General features: G+C 43.9%; 6 protein-coding genes across 7 annotated transcripts; all 6 read right to left on the minus strand.

The window, feature by feature from the left end:
* Nucleotides 1-742: 742 nt before the first annotated feature.
* On the minus strand, nucleotides 743-4,031 carry LOC134188578 (multifunctional dye peroxidase DyP2-like). The gene is made up of 4 exons (XM_062656745.1): nucleotides 3,912-4,031; nucleotides 3,689-3,842; nucleotides 2,500-2,717; nucleotides 743-784 (listed from the first exon to the last, which is right to left on the minus strand). Exons 1-4 carry the CDS (start codon nucleotides 4,029-4,031, stop codon nucleotides 743-745), a joined length of 534 nt encoding a protein of 177 aa, XP_062512729.1.
* A 2,594-nt stretch (nucleotides 4,032-6,625) lies between these two features.
* LOC134188998 (uncharacterized) lies at nucleotides 6,626-8,829 on the minus strand. The gene is made up of 4 exons (XM_062657221.1): nucleotides 8,713-8,829; nucleotides 8,476-8,629; nucleotides 7,460-7,676; nucleotides 6,626-6,896 (listed from the first exon to the last, which is right to left on the minus strand). The coding sequence occupies exons 2-4, from the start codon at nucleotides 8,514-8,516 to the stop codon at nucleotides 6,744-6,746; spliced, it is 411 nt and encodes a 136-aa protein (XP_062513205.1). The 5' UTR covers nucleotides 8,517-8,629; nucleotides 8,713-8,829; the 3' UTR covers nucleotides 6,626-6,743.
* On the minus strand, nucleotides 8,668-10,146 carry LOC134188580 (multifunctional dye peroxidase DyP2-like). The gene is made up of 6 exons (XM_062656746.1): nucleotides 10,076-10,146; nucleotides 9,677-9,966; nucleotides 9,372-9,618; nucleotides 9,153-9,221; nucleotides 9,047-9,111; nucleotides 8,668-8,880 (listed from the first exon to the last, which is right to left on the minus strand). The coding sequence occupies exons 1-6, from the start codon at nucleotides 10,095-10,097 to the stop codon at nucleotides 8,668-8,670; spliced, it is 906 nt and encodes a 301-aa protein (XP_062512730.1). The 5' UTR covers nucleotides 10,098-10,146.
* Nucleotides 10,147-10,784: 638 nt separating this feature from the next.
* Nucleotides 10,785-14,145, minus strand: LOC134188996 (multifunctional dye peroxidase DyP2-like). 2 transcript variants are annotated; one of them, XM_062657220.1, is made up of 8 exons: nucleotides 14,078-14,145; nucleotides 13,679-13,968; nucleotides 13,374-13,620; nucleotides 13,043-13,218; nucleotides 12,694-12,861; nucleotides 12,457-12,610; nucleotides 11,616-11,830; nucleotides 10,785-11,120 (listed from the first exon to the last, which is right to left on the minus strand). In XM_062657220.1, the coding sequence occupies exons 1-8, from the start codon at nucleotides 14,097-14,099 to the stop codon at nucleotides 10,968-10,970; spliced, it is 1,425 nt and encodes a 474-aa protein (XP_062513204.1). In that variant the 5' UTR covers nucleotides 14,100-14,145; the 3' UTR covers nucleotides 10,785-10,967. The 2 variants fall into 2 exon arrangements, with proteins under 2 accessions (XP_062513204.1, XP_062513203.1); XM_062657219.1 differs by having other exon boundaries at nucleotides 13,043-13,236.
* A 3,364-nt stretch (nucleotides 14,146-17,509) lies between these two features.
* On the minus strand, nucleotides 17,510-18,515 carry LOC134189312 (uncharacterized). The gene is made up of 2 exons (XM_062657543.1): nucleotides 18,315-18,515; nucleotides 17,510-17,827 (listed from the first exon to the last, which is right to left on the minus strand). Exons 1-2 carry the CDS (start codon nucleotides 18,474-18,476, stop codon nucleotides 17,675-17,677), a joined length of 315 nt encoding a protein of 104 aa, XP_062513527.1. The 5' UTR covers nucleotides 18,477-18,515; the 3' UTR covers nucleotides 17,510-17,674.
* A 636-nt stretch (nucleotides 18,516-19,151) lies between these two features.
* LOC134188581 (multifunctional dye peroxidase DyP2-like) lies at nucleotides 19,152-20,378 on the minus strand. The gene is made up of 5 exons (XM_062656747.1): nucleotides 20,373-20,378; nucleotides 20,068-20,314; nucleotides 19,736-19,911; nucleotides 19,409-19,576; nucleotides 19,152-19,325 (listed from the first exon to the last, which is right to left on the minus strand). Exons 1-5 carry the CDS (start codon nucleotides 20,376-20,378, stop codon nucleotides 19,152-19,154), a joined length of 771 nt encoding a protein of 256 aa, XP_062512731.1.
* Nucleotides 20,379-25,966: the final 5,588 nt, after the last annotated feature.

Below are 25,966 nucleotides of genomic sequence, written 5' to 3' on the forward strand. Positions count from 1 at the left end.
AGCAGCCAACTTGATTTGGCACGTGACGGAAAGTAAAGTAAAAACAAAATAAATCTAGAGATCACAAGAATCAAATAGCAAGATGAAAAACCATTTTACAAAAATTAAATATAAAATTGAAAATTAAAAAATGAAACATAGAAATTGAAATGTAGAAATTAAATGGCCGGACCATCCACTGACTGTTGTCGCTGCTTAAGTTGTATTATAGAGTTAATTCATTAGAAATATAGCTAATTTGCCTACAATGTGGCATTTTGTTGCAATTTTGTTTCTCCATAGTAAATGTAAATTGAGAGTTCAGTTTATAAAAAAAACGTCTGATATGCGGCATAATAACACCACGCGGATAGTTCACTTTTATTAGTCAATTACCAATTGCATGGAAGACGAAGATTATTGTACAGTATGTATAGCCTGGCCACGTTCATCCACGCTCATATTTCATTGCATTGAAAAGGAAAACTGATCAAAGATTGAGTGTGCTGTTTGAGTCTACAAATAACTTTAAATTGTACCGATCAGTCAAATTTTTCTAACCTATAGAATATTAAAATTGCAAGCAACTAATTTTTAATTTAATATTTATTAATGCAAGCGTATAGTAAAAATATAATAGACAAACCCCGCCCTGTTGGATACTGCATGTGGCTAGAAAGAGACTTAGTCTGTAATTAATGATTTACAAGGAGAAAGCCAGGAGTCACTCTGTAATTAAGTTTCTCTTGTCTTCTTTCTTTCTTCATCTGTTAGTTGCTGACAACAAGTGTCGAATAAAGACTCTCTAATAAAGAAAAAATGACACTTTTCAAAGACTTGATAATGATTAATTAACTGCAAACCCAAAATTACTAGAGGTGATAGAGGGCATTATGAAAAACCACCATCTATACGCACGTACGAAAAAGACGACGTAAGTGCATGTGTGCACGCTGACTATATACGCAAATCCGTGATGTTGTGTCAGAGAGTATGTAAGTTTTAATTAATATGGATGAGGACTGTGGTAAAGTCAGTCTACTAAGTGTTCTACACGTGTAAGGGGATTTCCCGAGAGGCAATCATACGAAGTCCCTATATCTAAAAATTTTAGACATGCTTAGGTATCGACAACCCAATCAATTGTAGAAATAGAGTGAGTTGCAGCGAGTGTTTAGCGCATACAAGATCTAAACGACATGTTGTAACTCTACCAAAGACTTTAGACACTGCATGCGTTGTCTAGATTTAGAAACGTACGTGGGAGAATAGGCACTTCAATTGGTTTTGTGGAGCTCAAAAATGCAGCCTTGATAAGAACACGAGTAACAACCTTCAAAAACTAGATTCTCTGCAGCAGATAAAATATAATTATGAATCTCCAGTTTCCCATACAGTAGCTGCATGATGTACCTCATATCGATGCATGCAGTCTCATATTGCAATCTCATATTACAATCTCATATTACAGTCTCATATTACAGTCTCATATTACAGTCTTATCGCCTCATCTCATTGTCTCATCGCCTCGTCTCATTGTCTCATCGCATGATCTTATTGTCTCATCTCATTGTCTCATCGCCTCATCTCATTGTCTCATCGTCTCATCTCATTGTCTCATCGCCTCATCTCATCGCCTCATCTCATCGTCTCATCGTCTCATCTCATTGTCTCATCGCCTCATCTCATTGTCTAATTTTGACACAAATGGCACGCCATATCTAGATGCACGTGACAACATACAGCAACACAGAAATAAAAGACTAGAATATCTGCAGCATGCTTTGACTCTTGGCGTTCTTAGATATGCAAATGTTTTTCAGCGTTGAGATGGATGGAGCAAAGAAATACTTCCCTCCTCGCATGGTCACGCAGTCTTTGACTTGCAAGTTTTACGGTGGGATTTTCCCATACAGTTTGCTCTACTTTCGGTGAATTTTTGGATAAATATTAAAAACAAACAACAAGACAACATACAGGAAATTAATTAATGTCTGCGACACACACCTAAAGAATCGTAAATGTCAGGAGCTGCCTCTCAGAGGCTACGCCCCCAGCTGTTAAGCTGGGCTCTGTGGGCTACTCAGGGAACTCTGGGCCTACGCTAGCAAACTCCTCGCAGGAGCACCGACTTGTGAAGCCAAATGCGGTGTGAGCAACTGTGATGTGAGCACCCGAAGTCTCACCAGGACCCCAGTGGCTGATGTCACGTCACAGCCGATGGCCACTTAGGACCCCAGTCAATGATCAGGTACTCATTTATACTCCTGAATCGAGAGAAGCAAATGTGTGTTAGTTTCTTGCTTAAAGAAATTATGTCATAGCTCGCCATCACTGTGACTTGAACTTGCAATCCTCTAAGGTCCCGGATGTGAACACTCCATAAGATGACTCTCTAACCAACTGAGCTATCGCACCACATTACACACACACACACACACAGACACACACACACACACACACACACACACACACACACACACACACACACACACACACACACACATTAATTCTCCTTACTTGTCCTATCACCATATCCAGTCCAACTCTAGGAGGAGGTGACTCTCCAAATGTTTCACTGTTTGACCCAAACTGCTGCACGAGAAATCCCTGGTCAAGTGCTGACTGGTAACACAGAAACAGAAGACCGACAGGTTCTCGTTTCAGCTTATTACCGTACAGTATGGTACGACGAACTATATTCTTCTTATAATCATTAGGTCCAGCAACAGAACTACCTGTCAAGAATAATACAACGTTTAATGGTGTGTCAAGCACATGTTAATGTATGTATGTAACTATCACATAGCGTGTACGTGCGTGTGCGTGTGCGTGTGTGTGTGTGTGTGTGTGTGTGTGTGTGTGTGTGTGTGTGTGTGTGTGTGTGTCTGTGTGTCTGTGTGTCTGTGTGTCTGTCTGTGTGCGTCTCTGTGTGCGTGTGCGTGTGCGTGTACGTGCGTGTGTGTGTGTGTGTGTGTGTGTGTGTGTGTGTGTGTGTGTGTGTGTGTGTGTGTGTATGTGTGTGTGTGTGTGTGTGTGTGTGTGTGTGTGTGTGTGTGTGTGTGTGTCTGTGTGTCTGTGTCTGTGTCTGTGTCTGTGTCTGTCTGTGTGTGTGTGTGTGTGTGTGTGTGTGTGTGTGTGTGTGTGTGTGTGTCTGTGTGTCTGTGTGTCTGTCTGTGTGCGTGTCTGTGTGCGTGTGCGTGTGCGTGTACGTGCGTGTGTGTGTGTGTATGTGTGTGTGTGTGTGTGTGTGTGTGTGTGTGTGTGTGTGTGTGTGTGTGTGTGTGTGTGTGTGTCTGTGTCTGTGTCTGTGTCTGTGTCTGTGTCTGTGTGTGTGTGTGTGTGTGTGTGTGTGTGTGTGTGTGTGTGTGTGTCTGTGTGTCTGTGTCTGTGTCTGTGTCTGTGTCTGTGTCTGTCTGTGTGTGTGTGTGTGTGTGTGTGTGTGTGTGTGTGTGTGTCTGTGTGTCTGTGTGTCTGTCTGTGTGCGTGTCTGTGTGCGTGTGCGTGTGCGTGTACGTGCGTGTGTGTGTGTGTATGTGTGTGTGTGTGTGTGTGTGTGTGTGTGTGTGTGTGTGTGTGTGTGTGTGTGTGTGTGTCTGTGTCTGTGTCTGTGTCTGTGTCTGTGTCTGTGTGTGTGTGTGTGTGTGTGTGTGTGTGTGTGTGTGTGTGTGTGTGTGTGTGTGTTGTGTATTGCATGTGCTGCATGTACCTCTTGGGTTTACTTTTCTGATGTGACTAGCCAATGGGCATTGAGCACCGTCCCTGTCATCGTTGTAGTTGAAATTGATAGCCTTGTCTCTGTCGTCGGGTTTTATTCCGGACAGATTGTGTACGAGTGGTTCGCCGTTTTTTCTACGTCCCAGCTAACAATAGACACAACACCTCGATTTAAGGCATTTGACGTGGTTTTAGACTTTTGTTGTTGTGTTTACCATTCTTGCTTCCGCTTCTTCTTGACTCACATTTATTCCTCTAAGTCGTAAGCGTTTTTGGATGATTTTACCGTAGAATCGAAAGAGGTCAACGTCTTGTTCCAGTCGGCGGTACGCCATATAGGAACCGTACGAAAATTTGGGGTCACTAAACTCGTCTTTCTCAAGTACCTATAGAATGAAAACAGTGTACGTGTACGTGTGTGTGTGTGTGTGTGTGTGTGTGTGTGTGTGTGTGTGTGTGTGTGTGTGTGTGTGTGTGTGTGTGTGTGTGTGTGTCTGTGTCTGTGTCTGTGTCTGTGTCTGTGTCTGTGTCTGTGTCTGTGTCTGTGTCTGTGTCTGTGTCTGTGTGTCTGTGTCTGTGTCTGTGTGTTGTGTGTGTGTGTGTGTGTGTGTGTGTGTGTGTGTGTGTGTGTGTGTGTGTGTGTGTGTGTGTGTGTGTGTGTGTGTGTGTGTGTGCGTTGTAGACAGTGAAGGTGCTGTTGCTTTTTATTTTTGGTACTACAGTATGACGCAATTTTTGACGATCCAACCTGCATCCAACCCGCTTCCACTTGAACTCGAATTTCTCTAGAACGGCGCATTGGATCTTCACCAAATCTGAAATGCCCACACAGAGCGCATCGTTTAGTACCAGTAACGCGTCAAGCTTTTTTAGTATATCCGGGTCTTTATGAAATGCGGTTACCTTCGCTAATTTGCCTGTATATGCGCTTCGAATAGCTGCGCCACGTATACGTACGTACAACGGCAGCAGCGTCTCAAAGGGACGACATCCAACAGGAATGTCGAAATAGCTACGTGATTTGGCTGCACATGTGTATATATATATATATATATATATATATACGAGGAACAGGCTATTCGAGCTTGAAGTCTCCTCCAAATAACTGATAACCCAGAGGCGACGGCTCTGCGGTACCGGTACAGTAGCCTCACGTAGGCAGCCCCTCCCCTTTTTCTTCCGATGGCGATGAAGGTGAGGAGCTGGCTACGCAAGCCGGAAGGACTATAAACATTTGCCGCGGCAAAGATCGGGCTAATAAGGTAGTGTGCTGTATAGAGCCGTCAGGTACTTACCAAGTCAAGTTTCGCTAGAGGACTTGCACCTGATACGAAAGTGCCTATTGTTGTTTGGTCAAGAGCGTCCATGTAATTCTTCTTATAGAAGAGAGGATTGCTAATCCCATCAGACAAACCAAACTGCTCCTAATTCGTACCATCCTTATTCTTGACAATGTAAGCATTGTAGACACCTTGACGTAGCGGAGATGTCCGATCAACACATATAAAGTGAGATATCACACACATACATAGGATACCGATAACGTTGCCTTCGGCTAATACCACCATCCCTCTAATGTCTTTCTAAACAAAATCAAGCTCATGTTTTGCATTATCGCCTCCCACTCCTACAATGACGAGAGCATCTAGAGGAGCCTTTGGAAACGGATCGTCCCAGTCTTTGACAGGAGAATCCAAACAGGGATTACTAATAGGCGTCGAGCTGTTTCCGATCTTTACGGGTGCAGTGAGGTTTTGCATCCCCAGGCGGACACATGCTGACTCTACAAAAGAGGAATATCTTTCGTCTCAATTCAGGTACTGCTCTACGTAGGTTTCAGCCTGTGAATATATTCAGAGCACAAGGTGTATGTATCAACAGTCTAATTACTGGTGTTTTGCTCTCATCGAGACCCAAATTTTTGTATGCAGATGCGGACAGGAGAAGGCTTTGAAACAGATCCTTTTCATTGTTGTGTAGCTCATCCAAGGTGCTAGGTAAGCGTTGAGCCAACCTCGCAATTAGCAACCTCGACGAGAAGGAGCTGGATCCGAATGTGATGAATATGTGGCAAGCGAAGTGTCTACCGTGATCTCTCAGGATGTTGCCTTGTAGGTCATCTAGAAGGTGAAGAACGTTGGGATTAGAAAGATTGAGTGGAGTCGGTGGTAGATCTGATGCTATCAAGATAGGAAGACAGCTGAGAACAAAGATGGCAAGCAGACGACTCATGTGTGCTTCTTTATACTCTAGACTCGACCCAGTCTCGCTCCGCCCTCGTCATTCCCGGATTGCCAACCTTCGGCGGAGCTCGTTTTAGACCACACCCATGCACTGACGTCACTAAATGCTGCCCTAACCACCTTGTTAAAAATAAGTTACCGATGTGTATCATGACGCGGAGTTTATCAGACGGGTTAACCAAGCAGAAAATAGTCCCCGTACATTGTAAGGCAGTATATGCTAGTTTTTGGGTTAATTAAAAACCTTAATTAATTTAAAATAGTCTGTAAATCATCGTTAAAACGCTTTTATGAACGTCAGTGGTTGTCTTAGCGATTCGTCTATTTTGTAGCTGTGGTTGTCATGCATACGATCAAAGGCACAAGTTTAACTCCTTCCTGATTGACCCACACCAAAAACGCGACAGCGTGAGTACGTACCCTATTCGCTATGTCACGTTCTTTTGGCAAAGTCCCGTTTTCTACATTAGCACGTCTTTACGATTCAGGTGCGATGTGTATCTTAGGGCATGTATGAAGACTGGATAGTCACGGTGTTACTATGCTCAATACAAGTTCACTACTCTAGAGTCAGTGACCAGAGTGCGTTAATTTGCGAAGAATCACGTGTGTGGCGATACTTACCGTTTCTAACTTCGTTTGCTTTTAGTTAATTTTCGTTTTCTTAGTAAAATTAGTGATTTTAGTGTAGATGGAAGCGTAAATTTCTGTTAGTTGATAACTAGTTTGCACGCATGCGCGACTTAATATCATACTAGCGCGGCGTGGCGCAACACATTCAGTCAGTCAGTTTCTGTCATACAGTCAGATCATTTCTCGGAGCGCTGAAACTGCCGGTGCAAAGAAGTACTCTCCTCCTCTCATCGTCACGCAGTCTTTGATGAGCAGCTTGACTGGAGGTTTCTCCCTAGCACCGTACATTATCTGTTTCACTGTTGGCGGGTTCTCCTCCGGATACTAAAGAAACAGAGAAAACAAAGTAAAAAACCTAACGAAACCGATTAGACAAAGTTTGCTTTGCGCTTGTAACTAAATTTTACGCACAGGACACAACTAACGCAGGTGCAGATCCGTGGATATGTATGAAAAGGAGCACAATCTGGTTAGCAATGTCCTTGATTGTTTGAGATTTTTTATTATTTAGCATGCATCTCAGTGCTAGCAATCTAGTAAGAAAGTGCTGCATGGGCGCATCCATTTGAATGTTTGTTTCCTGTGTGCCCGTAAACCGCCGCTCCTGTCAGAATGTCTACACGCAGAGCATGCCGTTTACTAACAGCGATGTTGGTAGTAGCAACATTGTTTCAACTATATCCGGGTCATTAAGAAATACGGCTACTTTCTTTTGCCCGTGTCTAGACACACCGTGGGAGTTTGTGTTGTATCCGTCCGATAACCGAATTGTATGATGCCCGAAGTCTAGACGTATACGTAGAAATTTGTGTTAACTTAAATATTTTGCCCACGATTTAGTAAGGCAGCACGTGAGAATACAAAGTTTTATTGAAAAGTACACATACCTGTCCAATTACCATATCCAGACCCACTTTAGGTGGTGGCTTTTCTCCGAATACTTCACGGTTTGCTCCGCGATTCTGCTGTGCTAGAAAGCCGATATTGATTTGCGCGCTTGGTAGCACAGAAAGAGAAGTCCTCTCGGTTCTGGCTCTTCGCCGTACAGCATGGCGCGACGAACAATCTTCGAACGGACATCGTTCGGACCAGTCGTCGAACTCCCTACAAGTCACACATGCATATATGTGTGCACCTCTTTGAGAAAGAAATAGACGGACTGAATTAAAGCGCCTGTATACAGTATAGTCCTGTGAATATATCGCATAGTGTGTATGGTTTACCTTGAAACACATTAATTAAACTTAGCAGCAGGCACGCATTCAAAATTTTGCAGTAGGGGGGCCATAGACCTTCTATAGCCTAGTTACCCACTCTTATTTCTGACATGTGAGAAGAGTGATCTAAGTAAATGTTTTTAACATTGAAACTCGTTTTGTTGCGAGATTAATTGCCTTGCACATGATTATAAACAGCCTCGCAGATGTAATTATCAGTGACACTTATAGGCCTTTCGAGCTATAGGCTGAGCGTACCCTAAACATTTTGTCAAGGAGGGCTGAAGGGCTTATGCAGCGCTGGCAGGCTGGGTGGGTGTGGGGGCCAAACCCGGTAAGCCACCTCATAGATCCACGCTTGTCCAGGCAACAAATGATTGTCATCTTGCTCGGTTTGATGTTGATGTCAACTATAAGTAGGGTTAAGAAAGCTGTTAGCGTCATGAAGTCGTTCAGTCTAGAGCTGCATGCATGCAACTGTCAGCATTTGGTTCCTCTATCGTACTTTGGCTGTCTGTCAATATTAATATAAAATAGATTTGTTTTAATTAACTTAGTCTACAAATGCATGGTTGTGTGGTGATACAGTACCATTTGTCAAGACTCAATTTGTGTTGGAAGCTTAGATTGCGGACCTACGTAACATATATGAAAGAGTAACCTCTAATGCATGTGCATGTGTTTACCTCGTGGGTTTACTTTTCTGATGTGGGCAGCCCATGGACATTGTTTACCGTCTTTATCGTCTGCATAGTTAAAATTCACTGCCGCCTTCCTGAACTCTGGTTTCACACCTGAAAGGTTTTCTATAAGAGGAACGCCGTTCTTATGACGTCCTATCTAGAGAAGCAACCATGTGTATATATGATAAGATCTGATTAAATTAGCTGTAGCATGAGAAAGGGGCATCGAATTTTGTATACCATCCTTGCTTCCGCATCATCTTGTGAGATATCTTGTCCTGCCTTTTTCAGCTCTTCTTGAATCATTTTTCCATATTGTTTGAAAAGGTCAACGTTTTGTTCGAGCCGTCGATACACCAAGTAGGATCCATACGAACAGCGACCTCCAATCTTGTCTTCTTCAAGAATCTATGCAAAGACAGGAAACGATATCTGAACATTGTCGTCACCGTCAATTGTGTCTCGTGTGTGTGTGTGTGTGTGTGTGTGTGTGTGTGTGTGTGTGTGTGTGTGTGTGTGTGTGTGTGTGTGTGTGTGTGTGTGTGTGTGTGTGTGTGTCTGTTAATGCGCTAACCAGGTCAAGTTGTACCAAAGGATCTGCTCCGGGTAGGAATGATCCGGCTGTCGTTTCGTCTTTAGCTTTTGTATAATCGCTCAGAAGGAATAAAGGATTGCTAAACCGTCTGCAAATCCGAATTGCTCGGTGTCTTGTCCGTTTTCGTTCTTCACACGGTACGCTTCATACACTCCTAGATAAGACGAGTCCCTGTAATTGATTCTGCAGGATGTCAATCTACAGCTAGGTATCTACATGTTTATTTAAATGTTGCATGGCTTCTGCATGGAAGTTGGTAAACGAGACAGAATCAAATGTCTGCACTGAACGTTACATTACTGACCAGTCACGGTGCCTCCGTGTTTGGAAATTATCTGTTGCTTCTGCTCCTGCTCTTTGGTCAGTTGTTCTTTGACGTGGTCACCGCTCAAGGCCAAAATCAAGAGAGCATCCGGAATTCCGGTTGGAAACGGAGTGTGCCATGTGTCAACAGCTGGGTCGGCGCATGGGTTCGGAACAGGATCCAGAGCAGGGTTTACAACAATAGGCGTCGTTAAGTCTTGCATTCCAACCCGAAAAGCTTCCTGACACTACAACAAGACAACGAAACTTAGTCTTTTTCATCAGTAAACATGTGAGTCAAATTACCGGCATTTTGTCTTCCAGTCTCAACTTCCTGTACCCGGATGCAGACAAAAGAAAGCTTGTGAACAAGGTTTCAACGTTCTTATTCAGCTCTTGATGCGCAGAAGTGACGTTCTCCGACAACACTCTGACGAGATGGCGTGAACGCTCCGCGTCGCTTCCGAACTGGATGAACAAGTGTCGGGCGTCGCTCCTGTCGTGGTCTTGAAGGATGTTTCCTTGGAGCTCACACAGGAGACGTTGCACGTCAGGAAGAGAGACATCGAGAGGAGTTTGAGGCAATTTCTGTCTGGCTAGAATAACAAACACACTCCTCCTACACAAACTACTGTTTTGTTTGAGGCAACCCAGTTGGTTTGCAGAGAAGGTGCAACAACTCTAGAAGTCTAGATATCCTCTTACGTTTCGTAAACACGAAGCTCATACTTTTACCAGTGTAGATCCTTTCTCCGGGCGTGGTACTAACGACGTCATCGTTTACCGCGTGAATATTTTGCAGGAACCACGAGGATCATGGCCCCAATCAGCGGCCGACGTCACTAGAGATAAAATTGGTCATCGTGTGAAAACGAGCTATATACAAGTGGAAGAAAACGAGAAGCTGCAATAGACGCTGGTGCAAAAGCTACACTTGTGCGCGGACGTCCTGGGTAGACAAAGTTACACTTGCGCAAACGCTATTACTAGAATTTCCAAAATGGCTGATGGGGATTGCCATACCATATTGTGTGTGTATACGTATACCGCCCGCGCATTGAGGTTGGGCCTCCAAACCTGGATGCCATTCCTACGCCTCTTAGTTGGCTGCACTCTTGATGCATTGGCGTTTGTTAACCGCGTAAATGTATCTATTAGAGCCAAAACAACAATTTTTCCTTCCGAACTTTTACTGGCGCGTCTCTAGAGCGATCATTAGAACGTGTTGACACATTTTTGCGATATAGTTGCCACGTGTATCTTAGGGCATGTATGAAAACACCAATTTGGATAGTCAAAGTGATACAATGCTCAATACATGTTTATCTAGTAATTAATCTAGAGTCAGTAACCAGACTGCGTTGGCAACGTGCGTTAATTTGCGAAGAATCACGTGTGCCGCAATTCACCTTTTCCGACTTTTACTTTTCCAAGTTTTGGGCTTTTCGTTTTCGCAGTAAAATGAGTAACTTTTAGTGTAGGTGGCAGCGTAAATTTCTATTAGTTGATGGCTTGTTTCCACGCATGCGCGACTCTAATCTACATACTAAAAGTGCGCGTGGCGCCAACATTCAGTCAGTCAGTTTCTGTCACACAGTCATTTCATTTTTTGGAGCGTTGAAACTGCCGGTGCAAAGAAGTACTCTCCTCCTCTCATTGTCACGCAGTTTTTGATGAGCAGCCTGACTGGAGGTTTCTCCTTATCACCGTACATTATCTGTTTCACTGTTGGCGGGCTCTCCTTCAGATACTACAGCAACACAGAAAACAAAGTAAAAACGTAACAAAAACGTCTTGACAAAGTTTGAGGTGCGAATCCAGGATGTATGTGGAAAGGGCACAATCTGGCTAGCAAATGTACGTGATTGTTTGAGATTCCAGTATCATGCATCTCAGTGTCAATAATCTAACTGTAGCTAACACTGAGATGTCACTAAAAATGCATGAACGCGAACATGCATGCAAGTTAGTGTCTTTATGGCTCTTGAAACGAGCAAGTGGGTTGTCAGCTAGTTTTGTAGCACAACGGTCATCACAGCAGAGTACTTGTTGATCGACATCAAGCCAGAAACTGTGACATTTTTGGTCGTCAGAAAAGTGCATGCATGGGATCATGCCCCCGCTGTGCCCCTCTCTGACCTCGTGTAGAAAGCCGCCACTGCACTCTAGCACCAATACAAATATATACCAATGCAAGTCATACCAATACAATGTGTAGCTATATTGCGTAGATACGTATACATACCTGTCCAACAACCATATCCAGACCCACTTTTGGGGGTGGCTTTTCGCCAAACACTTCACGGTTTGCCCAACGATTCTGCTGTACTAGAAAGCCGATGTTGATTTGCGATTGATAGCACAGAAAGAGAAGTCCTCTAGATTGCGGGTCTTTGCCGTACAGCATGCCGCGACGAACAATCTTCGAACGGAAGTCGTTCGGACCAGTCACCGAACTCCCTATAAGACAGACAATCACATGCATGCACGCGTGCATCTGTTTGAGAAACAATTTATATCAGTGACATTGGTTAGCCTTTCGAGCTTAGCTCAGTGTGTTATAAGTATTCTGTGAAGGAAGGCGAAGGGCTGGCTATGGAGGCCCGAGAACTGTGGGTGCGTCTGTCCAGGCAACAAATGATTATCTTGCTGGGGTTGATGTCAACTAAAAGTAGGATTGACTGGTAAAATATTAGAGAGGATTGAGTTATATAAAGTGGTTGTGTCAACTCTAAACGCTTTGTGTTGCTGTCCCTTATTTGTGTATCTTCTCTGTTTTCGTGATTCAACTTCTCTATCCCACCCGCGATACTATAAACTTGCAACCTAAGAAAACTGCTAGTGTCGTGAAGTCGCTCAGTAGCTGCCTGCAACTGTCAGCATTTGGTTCCTTCATTGTGTTCGGTTGTTGGTCACTATTATAATAAATTTGTGTTTAATGTACTAATCTGCACATGGATGGTTGTGATACAGTAACATCTCTCAAGCTAGCTTTGTGTTGGAAGCTTAGCTTAGCTTGCAGACATACGTAAGATAGGTATGAAAGAGTAACCATCTAATGATTATGCATGTGTATGTGTGTTCACCTCGTGGGTCTACTTTTCTGACGTGGGCTGCCCATGGACATTGTTTGCCGTCTTTGTCATCTGCATAGTTAAAATTCACTGCCGCCTTCCTGAACTCTGGTTTCACACCTGAAAGGTTTTCTATCAGAGGAACGCCGCTCTTATGACGTCCTATCTAGAGAAGCAACCATGTGTGTACATGATGAGATCTGATTAGATTAGCTGTAGTATGAGAAAGGGGCATCGAATTTTGTATACCATCCTTGCTTCCGCTTCATCTTGTGAGATATCTTGTCCTGCCTTTTTCAGCTCTTCTTGAATCATTTTTCCATATTGTTTGAAAAGGTCAACGTTTTGTTCCAGCCGTCGATACACCAAGTAGGATCCATAAGAACAGGGACCTCCAATCTTGTCTTTTTCAAGAATCTATACAAAGACAGGAAACCGCTAGCCGTGACCAATTGTCGATTGTCGTCATCATGCAATGTAGTGTGTGTGTGTGTGTGTGTGTGTGTGTGTGTGTGTGTGTGTGTGTGTGTGTGTGTGTGTGTGTGTGTGTGTGTGTGTGTGTGTGTGTGTGTGTGTGACATGCAATTAGTGTGCTAACCAGTTCAAGTTTTGCCAAAGGATCTGCTCCGGGTAGGAATGATCCAGTCGTCGTTTTATCTTTGGCTTCGGTATAATCACTCTGCAGGAAAATGAGGTTGCTGATACCGTCTGCAAATCCGAATTGCTCGGTGTCTTGTCCGTTTTCGTTCTTCACACGGTACGCTTCATACACTCCTAATAAAACGAGTATACCTGCAATTAATTCTGCAGGATGTCAATCTACAGCTAGGTATCTACACGTTTATTTAATTAATGTATGCATGGCTTCTGCATGGAAGTTGGTAAACGAGACAGAATCAAATGTCTGCACTGTACGTTACATTACTGACCAGTCACGGTGCCTCCGTGTTTGGAAATTATCTGTTGCTTGTGCTTCTGCTCTTTGGTCAGTTTTTCGTTGGCGTCGTCACCGCTCAAGGCCAAAATTAAGAGAGCGTCCGGCATTCCGGTTGGAAACGGAGTGTGCCATGTGTCAACAGCTGGGTCGGCGCATGGGTTTGGAACAGGATCGAAGTCAGGGTTTACAACAATAGGCGTCGTTAAATCTTGCATTCCAACCCGAAAAGCTTCCTGACACTACAACAAGACAACGAAATTTAGTCTTTTTCATCAGTAAACATGTGAGTCAAATTACCGGCATTTTGTCTTCCAGTCTCAACTTCCTGTACCCGGATGCAGACAAAAGAAAGCTTGTGAACAAGGTTTCAACGTTCTTATTCAGCTCTTGATGCGCAGAAGTGACGTTCTCCGACAACACTCTGACGAGATGGCGTGAACGCTCCGCGTCGCTTCCGAACTGGATGAACAAGTGTCGGGCGTCGCTCCTGTCGTGGTCTTGAAGGATGTTTCCTTGGAGCTCACACAGGAGACGTTGCACGTCAGGAAGAGAGACGTCGAGAGGAGTTTGAGGCAATTTCTGTCTGGCTAGAATAACAAACACACTCTCACTACACAAACTACTGTTTTGTTTGAGGCAACCCAGTTGGTTTGCAAAGAAGATGCTACAACTATAGAAGTCTAGATATCCTCTTACGTTTCGTAAACACGGAGCTCATACTTTTACCAGTGTAGATCCTTTCTCCGGGCGTGGTACTAACGACGTCATCGTTTACCGCGTGAATATTTTGCAGGAACCACGAGGATCATACCCCCAATCAGCTAGTCTCGCGTAGCCAGACCCTTACTCCGCCCTCATGCCGCGCGAGAGAAAAGGCCTGGTGAGGTTCCTTTGATGTTGCCATGTTGCCGGATCATCAAATTCCGGTGAAAGACCCTACAAATGTTATAAAGAGGCAAGATAATATTAGCGCTTCTCATACCAGTGGTTGCATGCTGGGTGTCTACAGGATGTAATCAGTCCGCCAGCCAATCCTTGTAGGAGCGTGGGTGCGGTCACTTTTAGTTTGCGTATTCGGGCATGTAATGTCGCGCCTGAGGTGTGGATCGTGCACTCTAACTTTGCTACTGTGATAGTTCTGGGTATACTGCTGTGCGAGCAGGGAAGCAATTCTTTTACCATGAAGGTTGTACAGGCAAGAAGTTGAAAAATTGACGCAAACCGACGTAATTACGCGAATAGTGCGTACGAGGTGGCCATGGCACGTTAGTTTTGGGAGGCACTGCTGTCTTGAGCTATAATTATCGTGGAAAGTGCGTTTTTCCTGTAGAAGATGCTTCTGATTGTTAGATTTAGTACTGAAATTGTATGAGACTACACACCGAACGCTGTTTGCGAGCCTCAAAGTGGCACGTCCGCGTCTGGCATGAAGGCCCTCTGGTATGCTCGTAGTCGTTATTGTCAACCGCAGTTCTTCGCTCGAGCACCTGAACACAGGGGAACAATACAAGAAGCAGCGGTTCTGTTGACTCGAGGCTGTGGATGCAAGACTGTGTGTAGAAGCAAATGCTGTCGGTGTGCTAATTAGAAGGAAGGTCTGTTTGTGGGCATGGCTGTCTTCTGTGTACTAATCTCCAATCAGAGCATTTGAGTGACTTAGACGATGAATTTCGCTTTCAAGAAAAACTGGATGAACAAAGAATTAGAATTGAGTTGGAGCTAGAGCACAGTTGGGGTACTCAAAAATGAAAAATCAATGATCAACGATGAATTGATTCACAGATAGATGTTCAAAGCCAAACTGATACAGTCCAGGAAGATGAGAATGCCCCTCTATTTTCAGTATTTGATCGTGTGTCCCATTTGTGTTCATGTAGCTTTGTACCTAACTCATCACCTCATCTTTCAACAAGTCATCACTCAATCACTATGTTGGCGATTCATGTATATTTCGATTTTACAAATCTATGCATCTAATTTAAGTTATCAACAACATTACATCATTCAAATCCTGATGCTTCTTAGGCAATTTATTGAAAATCATCTTATGAGATTAATGACTACATAGTAATTACACCTCTTGCTGAAGTCCACTTGGTGAAGCTAACAGTATAAAATAGATTATGCTTACTAGGTCTTTGAAGTTGAACCAGGAAAGTTTGGCTAATTAGTTATTACATGAAATTACTATGATCAGTGCTAAGTTCAGCAAGATTCGCTAATCACTACGTTGTAACGGCAAACGGTAAGGCTAGTACTTGTAAGACTTTGTACAGAAAGTAGAGTACCTCGACGTAGACGGATTATTGAAATGGAAGCCGCTTTCAGCCATCTCGTTTGATAATACAGTAACTCAAGCTTTAAGAATTTGGGGGCAAAAACGTCTTGAGAACGCTGGGCTCCAAGAGCACGTGGAAATCGTAGCGTGAACATTCCTTTCGTTGTGTAGCTATTGAAAAGATATGAGACTAGTCAGTTCTGTATGGCAGCTCCTGCACGAAATTTCGTTCGCAAAGAACGGTGGCAATACAAACCAGCAGAGCGACCTAGAACAATCATTCGATAGCCCGTACGTCAAGGTATATTGTTTTGAGTCCGGGATCTTGTGAGATTACGCTTCTAATATATATTTACCAATATCTTGCAGGAGCGTATCTTCGACCACGTGTCACAATTGCGGGGGCGCGTACACGCCTCGCTTGACCATAAAAAGGGCGCTACGGGGTGTTGGCTGACGGACTGTAATTATCGATGCTATCGACTCTAGGCAAGCCACGAATAACGTTTCATGGCCTGTACCGTTGAACAGCCATAGCGAGGTGAGTTTTTGTTGCGAAATGTCGAATGGTGTGTACGCGCAGCCTTTGCAGTCATTGATTTTCACTTTGCGATGCCAATGCATGCGGTGACCGGCACGTACGTGTTCGGCTAGCTAGTAATTAGTAAATAGGCTAGTCCAGTGAGAAGCTAGACACAAAGCTGTGTGGCGACGTACTAGTGCTCTGCATGTTTCATGTAGCGAGGCGATATCATGCAGTGCACAGTCGATGTCAGTTGTTGTGTTGGACGTGTTTTCGGTGTACTCTTGACAACTACGTAAATTTCCTGAGAATATAGGAGATGATCGCTTCGCCACACAGCCTATAGCGTCTAGCTTTTCCGTGGACTAACCTACTTACTAGCCGAACACGTACGTTCTCGTCACCACCACGGCATCGCAAAGTGAAAATCAGTGACTGCAAACGGCGCGCGCACACGCCATTTCGACGGCATTTCGCGGCAAAGAAACTCACCTCGCGATGGCAGTTCAACGGTAAGGCCATGACACGTTCTTTCGTGGCTTGCCTAGAGTTCGATAGCGTAGATGATTATGATTACATCCTATAAACATCCAGCACCACCCACATTGCACGAATATTATCTTGTTTCTTTTATAGGGTCTTTAGTTCACCAGAATTCGGTGATGCGGCAACATGGCAACATCAAAGGAACCTCACCATACCGTTTCCCCGCTGGAATGTTGACGCTATGTTAGGGTCTGGCTACGCGAGACTACGAATCAGCGGACTACGGTCACTAGAGATAAAATTAGTCATCGTGAAAGCGAGCAACAAGTGGAGAAAAACGAGGAGCTCCAATAGACGCTAGTGCAAAAGCTATACACTTGCGCACGGACGTCATGGCTTAGCTATGCGCACTTGCGCAAACGTTAGTACTAGAACTTCCGAAATGGCTGATGGGGATTACCGTATACGAATGTTGAGGTTGGGCCTCCCAACCTACCTCCGCCTCTGCATTAGGTGCACTTTTGATGAATTGGCGTTTGCTAACTGTCCGCGTGAGTGTATCTAGAGCCAAAGCAACAATTTTTCTTTTCAATCTTTTACTGGCTCGTCTAGCTAGAGAGCGATCATTAGCATGTGTTGACACATTTTGCGATTTAGTTGCCATGTGTATCTTAGGGCATGTATGAAAACACCAATTTGGATAGTCACGGTGAAACAATGCTCAATACACGTTTATTAGTTAATGTAGAGTCAGTAACCAGACTGCGTTGGTAACGTGCGTCAATTTGCGAAGAATCACGTGAGCCGCAATATTCACCTTTTCCGACTTTGTTTCCTTTCTAAGACTTTTGGCTTTCCGTTTTTGTAGCAAAATGAGTAATGTTTAGTGTAGGTGGCAACGTAAATTTCTATTAGTTGATGGCTTGTTTGCACGCATGCGCGACTCTGATCTACATACTAGTGCGGCGTGGCGCCAACATTCAGTCAGTCAGTTTCTGTCACACAGTCATTTCATTTTTTGGAGCGTTGAAACTGCCGGTGCAAAGAAGTACTCTCCTCCTCTCATTGTCACGCAGTTTTTGATGAGCAGCCTGACTGGAGGTTTTTCTCTATCACCGTACATTATCTGTTTCACTGTTGGCGGGCTCTCCTCCAGATACTACAGCAACAGAGAAAACAAAGGAAAAACGTAACAAAAACATCTTGACAAAGTTTGAGGTGCGAATCCAGAATGTATGTGGAAGGGCACAATCTGGCTAGCAAGTGCACGTGATTGTTTGAGATTCCAGTATCATGCATCTCAGTGTCAATAATCTAACAGTAGCTAACACTGAGATGTCACTAAGAATGCATGAACGCGAACATTCATGCAAGTTAGTGTCTTTATGGCTCTTGAAACGAGCACGTGGGTTGCCAGCTAGTTTTGTAGCACAACGGTCATCACAGCAGAGTACTTGTTGATCAACATCAAGCCAGAAACTGTGACATTTTTGGTCGTCAGAAAAGTGCATGCATGGGACCATGCCCCCGCGGTGCCAATCTCTGACCTCATGTAGAAAGCCGTCACTGCATTCTAGCACCAATACCAATACATACCAATGCAAGTCATACCAATACAATGTTAGTGCGTAGATACGTATACATACCTGTCCAACAACCATATCCAGACCCACTTTTGGGGGTGGCTTTTCTCCAAACACTTCACTGTTTGCCCAACGATTCTGCTGTACTAGAAAGCCGATGTTGATTTGCGATTGGTAGCACAGAAAGAGAAGTCCTCTCGATTGCGGCTCTTTGCCGTACAGCATGCCGCGACGAACAATCTTCGAACGGAAGTCGTTCGGACCAGTCACCGAACTCCCTATAAGACAGACATGCATGCATGCGTGCATCTGTTTGAAAAAAATTTATATCAGTGAGACTGGGTAACCTTTCGAGCTTATCTGAGTGTATTGTAAGCATTTTGTCAAGGAAGGCTGAAGGGCTGGCTGACTAGGGAGGCCCGGGACCTGTGGACGCGTCTGTCCAGGCAACAAATGATAATCTTGCTGGGGTTGATGTCAACTAAAAGTAGGATTGACTGGCAAAATATTAGAGAGGATCTAGTTATATAAAGTGGTTGTGTCAACTGTAATACGCTTTGTGTTGCTGTCCCATATTTTGTATCTCCTTTGTTTCCGTGCATGACTACAACTTCTCTACCCCCCCCCCCGCGAGACTACAGAGTTGCAACCTAAGAAAACTGTTAGCGTCGTAAAGTCGTTCATTAGCTGCCTTCAACTGTCAGCATTCGGTTCCTTCATTGTGTTTGGTTGTTGGTCACTATTATAATAAATTTGTGTTTAATTAATAATCTGTAAATGGATGGTTGTGATACACTAACGTAACAGTAACATCTGTCAAGTTAACATTGTGTTGGAAGCTTAGCTTAGCTTGCAGACATACGTAAGATAGGTATGAAAGAGTAACCATCTAATGATTATTCATGTGTATGTGTGTTCACCTCGTGGGTCTACTTTTCTGACGTGGGCTGCCCATGGACATTGTTTACCGTCTCCGTCATCCGCATAGTTAAAATTCACTGCCGTCTTCCTGAACTCTGGTTTCACACCTGAAAGGTTTTCTATCAGAGGAACGCCGTTCTTACGACGTCCTATCTAGAGAAGCAACCATGTGTATACATGATGAGATCTGATTAGATTAGCTGTAGTATGAGAAAGGGGCATGGAATTCTGTATACCATCCTTGCTTCCGCTTCATCTTGTGAGATATCTTGTCCTGCCTTTTTCAGTTCTTCTTGAATCATTTTTCCATATTGTTGGAAAAGCTCAACGTTTTGTTCCAGCCGTCGATATACCAAGTAGGATCCATACGAACAGGGACCTCCAATCTTGTCTTTTTCAAGAATCTAGACTACGTCGTGACTAATTGTCGATTGTCGTCATCATGCATTGTGTGTGTGTGTGTGTGTGTGTGTGTGTGTGTGTGTGTGTGTGTGTGTGTGTGTGTGTGTGTGTGTGTGTGTGTGTGTGTGTGTGTGTGTGTGACATACAATTAGTGTGCTAACCAGTTCAAGTTTTGCCAAAGGATCTGCTCCGGGTAGGAATGATCCGTTCGTCGTTTTGTCTTTGGCTTTGGTATAATCGCTCTGCAGGAAAATGGGGTTGCTGATACCGTCTGCAAATCCGAATTGCTCGGTGTCTTGTCCGTTTTCGTTCTTCACACGGTACGCTTCATACACTCCTATTAATTAATTATTTTTTAAACTTAAAGACTAGTACCGGTAATTGATTGTACATGATATCAACAAGTATCTATGTGTGTATATATAAGTATCTACAGGCTTCTGGAAGTTGATAAACGAGACAGAATCAAATGTCTGCGTACTGTTTTACTGACCAGTCACGGTGCCTCCGTGTTCGGAAATTATCTGTTGCTTCTGCTTCTGCTCTTTGGTCAGTTTTTCGTTGGCGTCGTCACCGCTCAAGGCCAAAATCAAGAGAGCGTCTGGAATTCCGGTTGGAAACGGAGTGTGCCATGTGTCAACAGCTGGGTCGGCGCATGGGTTCGGAACAGGATCGAAGTCAGGGTTTACAACAATAGGCGTCGTTAAATCTTGCATTCCAACCCGAAAAGCTTCCTGACACTACAACAAGACAACGAAATTTAGTCTTTTCCATCGGTAAACATGTGAGTCAAATTACCGGCATTTTGTCGTCAAGTCTCAATTTTCTGTACCCGGATGCAGACAACAGGAGGCTTGTGAACAACTGTTCAACGTTCCTGTGCAGCTCTTGATGCGCTGAAGTGACGTTCTCCGACAACACTCTGACGAGTTCGCGTGAAAGCTCCGCGCTACTTCCGAACTGGATGAACAAGTGTCGGGCGTCGCTTCTGGAGTGATCTTGTAGGATGTTTCCTTGGAGCTCACACAGGAGACGTTGGACTCCAGGAAGAGAGACGTCGAGAGGAGTTTGCGCCAATGTCAGTCTGGCTACAGATCAACAAACAAACCACGCTTCTAGTCAAACTATATATCTAGATATCTGGTTGTTTGCAGGTAACCAATTGGTTTGCAGAGAAGGCATGCAACATCTTTACAAGCTACTATGTTCATCCTCTTACGTTTCGAACAGATGCAGCCCATACTTGAGACCAACGCTTGGCCGAATGTAAATAGCACTAAAGTGCGTTCACGAATTAGAGCGACTGGTGGAATGTGGGGTACACGCCAGAGAGTATCGTTAGTGCTTGTGTAAATTGATTCATGTTGTCGCAAGAGAGAGAATTGGGATCTTGGTTTCCACAAGTTATGTAGTCAGTGATGCTCTAGGCAACTAAAGTGTGACAAGAAAGTGTTCCGGCTGTCTGAAATGGTTACTCATGCGCTTCATAGCTACTACTGTCTAGAAAGATGTGCAAACTGCGCCAAGCTCGTTTATATGAGGAGGAGAGTTATTACTGGATGTAGACAGTCTGGACGACACATTGTGCATGTGTAGCAGATCGATGGTTAGTGGGTTTTGTAGCCAGAGTTTGAGACAGACTTGTTTATCTAGCATGACCCCCTCTCGCTATGTACGTGTTCGGTTACTGTTATGCATCCCCTAGTTGTATGCAATTAATCGTAATCCCGCCCTAATCCCGCCTTTCCCATCTTTAACTCATTACAACTGCAGAAATTGGCTCTAATTGTAGCTCTGGGGTGATCAGATCATCAACCTAACGAGCTTCCGATTGACAACAACCATTATCTGGCTGGAGCGCAACACAGCGTTCCGCGCAAATGGCCTACTGCGTGAAACTGCTTTGATGCATTTCTGTTCGTTTTCTCGATACTCTATATCTGTGGGAGGGACCAAAATTGCCTTCACGGATTCCCGTATGCTCTGTGACTTGAGTTACTAACTACAAATACTAATAATTATTAGGAAACCTATAAATGACTAAAGATTTGAGTAGATTATCTTGGGATCCTTGAACATAATGTCATTGATAATGCTTCCAAGCCCTTCTTCGCTCCCGACGAAATAACACGTGACCTAGTCACGCCCAGGTCGAAGTACTTGGTCAAGACTTTTGAATGGTAACTACATTGGTAACTACATTGGCAATTTCTTGCCGATTTCTGCAAAATCTTGATTGGATTTTATGCTCTAGCTGTACTGGTTTGACTCCTTTTTGCTGTAATCTGCTCTTCTTCTAGTGTTGAAGTTGTCGTTTTTACAACACCATCAAAATTCTAGAAAACTGCATGGCGTAGCGTCAGGGGGGGGCTAAAGCTTCCCCAAACTTTGTAGGCCTGTCAAATTGAAGCGCCATCTCTCAGGTTGCCTAGCTAACTAGCCCAGTGCGAAACAAGTGCGGCACTGCAGCATGTGCGCATACCCTATAGGTATGCCTATAATTCGAGTATAGCAATTCAGAACACAAAAAAATACAACAACAACTAGAAATACAACGCGACGTCTGTTCTCATCTTGCTAACCCGGATATATCAGTCAAAACTAAATCCCGTATATTACTGCACATGACACTTTTTCCAGCAATGGCGGACGCCCACAAGCTGTTGAAGTTTTTTAAGTAAAAAGGGGCATGGTTTGCAGTGATTGATCAGCCCCTCCAAATTAACCTCATCAGTTTAGAGCAACATTTCTTTTCGAACATTTACAGGCACGTCTCGATCTCTATCTAGCACGTGCATGTTGGCACTTTTTTGCGATTTAGTTGCCATGTGTATTTTAATTAAGGGCATGTATGAAGACACCAATTTGGATAGTACAATGCTCAACACAAGTTTACTACTTTAGAGTCAGAGTGCGTTGGTAACGTGCGCTAATAATTTTTCCAAGAATCACGTGTGTCGCGACACTTACTTGGTACCAATCCGACTTTGCTAACTTTTCTAAGTTTTTGGGCTTTTCCGTTTTCGTATTAAAATGAGTGATTTTAGTGTATACCTATAAGCGTAAACTTCTACTAGTCGATTACTTGTTTGCGCGCATGCGCGACTCTAATCTACATACATGTACTGTACTAGAGCGGCGTGACGCCAACATTCATTCAGTCAGTTTCTGTCATTTCATTTCTTGGAGCGCTGAAACTGCCGGTGCAAAGAAGTACTCTCCTCCTCTCATCGTCACGCAGTTTTTGATGAGCAGCCTGACTGGAGGTTTCTCCTTAGCACCGTACATCACCTGCTCCACTGTTGGCGGGCTCTCCTCCAGATACTAAAGAAACAGGAAAAAATAAAAGTAAAAACGTCTATAGAAACATTTTGCTTTTTGCACTTTGTAGCTAGAGGACACAACAAAACAGGTGCGAATCCAGGATCTGTATGAAAGGGACACAATCTGGTTAGCGAATGTCCGTGATTGTTTTGAGATTCCATTAGCATACATCGCAGTCTTAGCAATAATCTAGACGTTTCACTGTAACTAACACTGGAATACCAATCTAGAGAAACACATTTATGGCTGGCGGAGCACTCCAAATGCTAATTGAGTGGGCCAGGTCTTGCGTGACTAGGCCCCGCCAACAGTAAATGTAATAAATAGATAATTTATTTAATCACTTGAAGCAATATTTTTGAAAGTTTTCGCCAAACGCCCGGTTGGCTGAAGTCCCATTTTTTGAAGTTGGGTAGGCCATTATGACGCGCGATGTGTGTCATAATTCCGTCGGCTGGGCTGCGCTAACTCGTCGGCTGGGCTGCGCTAACTCGTCGGCTGGGCTGAGATATCATGTTTCCACAACTAATTTACATCTCAGCCCAGCCGACGACACGCGTCAAGTGTGTCATAATTCCGTCGGCTGGGCTGCGATATCATCGATCAGCCGACGAAACGACATCAACCAGCCGACGAAACGACTTTTGACACACATGGCGCGCCATTTATGGCGCGCCATGTGTGTCAAAAGTCGTAAATGGCGCGCCATGTGTGTCAAAAGTCGTAAATGGCGCGCCATGTGTGTCAAAAGTCGTTTCGTCGGCTCATTGATGTCGATTCGTCGGCTGGTTGATGTCGTTTCGTCGGCTGGTTGATGTCGCTTCGTCGGCTGGTTGATGTCGATTCGTCGGCTGGTTGATGTCGTTTCGTCGGCTGGTTGATGTCGTTTCGTCGGCTGGTTGATGTCGTTTCGTCGGCTCATTGATGTCAGCGGGGGGCCTCAGGGTGCGTGACCATTTCGTCCATTCCATTTTCAACAATTGAATAAATATTGAATTAGAAATTGAAAATAGCCTATAAGTTGCTTGTAATCTCAATATTCAATTCTATTAAAAATTAAAATTGACTGATTGACAAACTATAATTATCTGCGGATTATAATAAATATTGAAAACATACTTAATTTCTAAACAATTTTCTATTTCAATTCAATGCAATATTGAAATTGCAAGCACGTTAGTTTAATTTTCAATGTTAAATTCAATAATCAATTTAAATTTAATTTAATTTTAAATTTTATTTTTATTTTAAATTTAAATTTTTAAAATTAAATTTTGAATTTTGAATTTGCATGGCCAATTTGTCCATTCCATTTTTAATTTTTGAGACAAATTAAAAATTGAATGTCAAATTAAAAATTGACTGACTTTGTTTGCTTTTACCTGCGAATTTTCAACACTTGCTGTGTCCACTGTGGACGCGGGCCCGCCACACAGGCCCCCCGCTGACATCAATGAGCCGACGAAACGACATCAACCAGCCGACGAAACGACATCAACCAGCCGACGAATCGACATCAACCAGCCGACGAAACGACATCAACCAACCGACGAAACGACATCAACCAGCCGACGAATCGACATCAATGAGCCGACGAAACGACTTTTGACACACATGGCGCGCCATAGGCCATGGCCCACCTGGCCCATCCTGCTTCGCCGGATTTGTATAATGCATGATGAACTCAGGCAGGCTAGCATAGTTGTTTTTATGGCTTTTGAAACGAACTAGGCAGCACATGGGTTGCCAGTTTTGTGGCACAATGGTCAATCACAGCAGAGTACTTGTTGATCTAGCCAGAAATTGTGGCATTGGTAATCTAAGAAATGTATGGAATCGTGCCTCCGCGGTGCACCTCGTTGCATGACCTTGTCTATATAAAGCCGCCACTGCACTATACAAATCCATACCAATGCAAGTCATACCAATACAATGTTGTTGCAAAAGTATGAGTTTATACATACCTGTCCAACAGCCATATCCAGACCCACTCTAGACGGTGGCTTTTCTCCAAACACTTCACTGTTTGCCCAACGATTCTGCTGTACTAGAAAGCCGATGTTGATTTGCGCTTGGTAGCACAGAAAGAGAAGTCCTCTCGATTGCGGCTCTTTGCCGTACAGCATTCCGCGACGAACAATCTTCGAACGGAAGTCGTTCGGACCAGTCACCGAACTCCCTATAAGACAGACATGCATGCATGCGTGCATCTGTTTGAAAGCAATTTATCAGTGACACTGGTTAGTCTTTCCAGCTTAGCTCAGTCAATAAAGCATTTTGTCAATAAATTAAGAAAGGCTGAGGCCTGGCAGGCGACCGTACGCCGGGTATGAAGGAACCAATGTCGTACCGTTCGAGCTCACGAGCAACAACCGCTGTTCGCCTTTCCAGTTGTTGATTGTTGTCAAGCAATGCGCGAACATTGCAGATAGCAAGCATCAAATTCATTTTCTTTGTGAATTTTTGACCGCAAACTGGATGCTCGGTTGGTTGCGGTAGACCAAAAGAGACAAAAAAGCAAGCTGTGTCTAGGAAACCTTTTCTATTCCCTTCTCTTTGTGGAGAAAGCGGTGCTGTAGGGCTGCTTTGTCACGTAGAAAGGACACGAGTGTTAATTGTTGTTGCTTCAGGTCAACAACAAATGGCCATCACATCAATAGGCCGTCGGTGTCAGGCTCGTGACTAAAGCTCCCAGTGTCATCCTACACCTGCCCCTGTTCGCCACTAACCCATCACCACTCCATGGACTTAGACAAGAAGGATGACAAAAACAGGGTAAAGCGTACGCCACAAAACCCAAGAGTTGCAACATGCAGACCACATTGCAAGGAGAGCGCAGTAATCTGGATTGAAGCTGATAGTTAGACAACCGCTGTGCTTTATAGCCCATAGGGTAAGTGACTTCAGCTGCTTAATTTAAACGACTGAACTTAACTGCTGCAGAGCACCAGAAAAGACTTGCTGTGATAGAGCTTTTATGGCGGCTCTCATTCGCTAAAACACTGCTCGTTATTGGATGTCTAAAGCATTTCTATAGCTAAGGATATCTGCATCAGCAGACATCCCAC

The sequence above is a fragment of the Corticium candelabrum genome, chromosome 13 (assembly GCF_963422355.1).
Source record: "Corticium candelabrum chromosome 13, ooCorCand1.1, whole genome shotgun sequence".
Classification (NCBI taxonomy): Eukaryota; Metazoa; Porifera; class Homoscleromorpha; order Homosclerophorida; family Plakinidae; genus Corticium; species Corticium candelabrum.

Coding starts and splice junctions, on each gene's coding strand:
- LOC134188998 (XM_062657221.1), bottom strand. CDS start 8,516: ATGTCCATGGGCTGCCCACATCAGAAAAGTAAACCCACGAG. Junction 7,677..8,475: donor CAGAAAAGTAAACCCACGAG/GTAAACACATGC, acceptor TGTGACTTGTAG/GGAGTTCGACGACTGGTCCG. Junction 6,897..7,459: donor TGGATATGGTAATTGGACAG/GTATGTGTACTT, acceptor CTGTTTCTTTAG/TATCCGGAGGAGAACCCGCC.
- LOC134188996 (XM_062657219.1), bottom strand. CDS start 14,099: ATGAGCTCCGTGTTTACGAAAC. Junction 13,969..14,077: donor GAGCTCCGTGTTTACGAAAC/GTAAGAGGATAT, acceptor TTGTTATTCTAG/CCAGACAGAAATTGCCTCAA. Junction 12,611..12,693: donor ATGAAGCGGAAGCAAGGATG/GTATACAAAATT, acceptor TTGCTTCTCTAG/ATAGGACGTCATAAGAGCGG.
- LOC134188580 (XM_062656746.1), bottom strand. CDS start 10,097: ATGAGCTTCGTGTTTACGAAAC. Junction 9,222..9,371: donor ACACGGAGGCACCGTGACTG/GTCAGTAATGTA, acceptor CGTCTTATCTAG/GAGTGTATGAAGCGTACCGT. Junction 9,112..9,152: donor GCAATTCGGATTTGCAGACG/GTTTAGCAATCC, acceptor ATTATACAAAAG/CTAAAGACGAAACGACAGCC.
- LOC134189312 (XM_062657543.1), bottom strand. CDS start 18,476: ATGCTGTACGGCAAAGAGCCGCAATCGAGAGGACTTCTCTTTCTGTGC. Junction 17,828..18,314: donor TGGATATGGTTGTTGGACAG/GTATGTATACGT, acceptor CTGTTGCTGTAG/TATCTGGAGGAGAGCCCGCC.
- LOC134188578 (XM_062656745.1), bottom strand. CDS start 4,031: ATGGCGTACCGCCGACTGGAACAAGACGTTGACCTCTTTCGATTCTAC. Junction 2,718..3,688: donor CAGAAAAGTAAACCCAAGAG/GTACATGCAGCA, acceptor TATTCTTGACAG/GTAGTTCTGTTGCTGGACCT. Junction 785..2,499: donor TGGATATGGTGATAGGACAA/GTAAGGAGAATT, acceptor TTTCTTTATTAG/AGAGTCTTTATTCGACACTT.
- LOC134188581 (XM_062656747.1), bottom strand. Junction 19,912..20,067: donor ACACGGAGGCACCGTGACTG/GTCAGTAAAACA, acceptor ATTAATTAATAG/GAGTGTATGAAGCGTACCGT. Junction 19,326..19,408: donor ATGAAGCGGAAGCAAGGATG/GTATACAGAATT, acceptor TTGCTTCTCTAG/ATAGGACGTCGTAAGAACGG.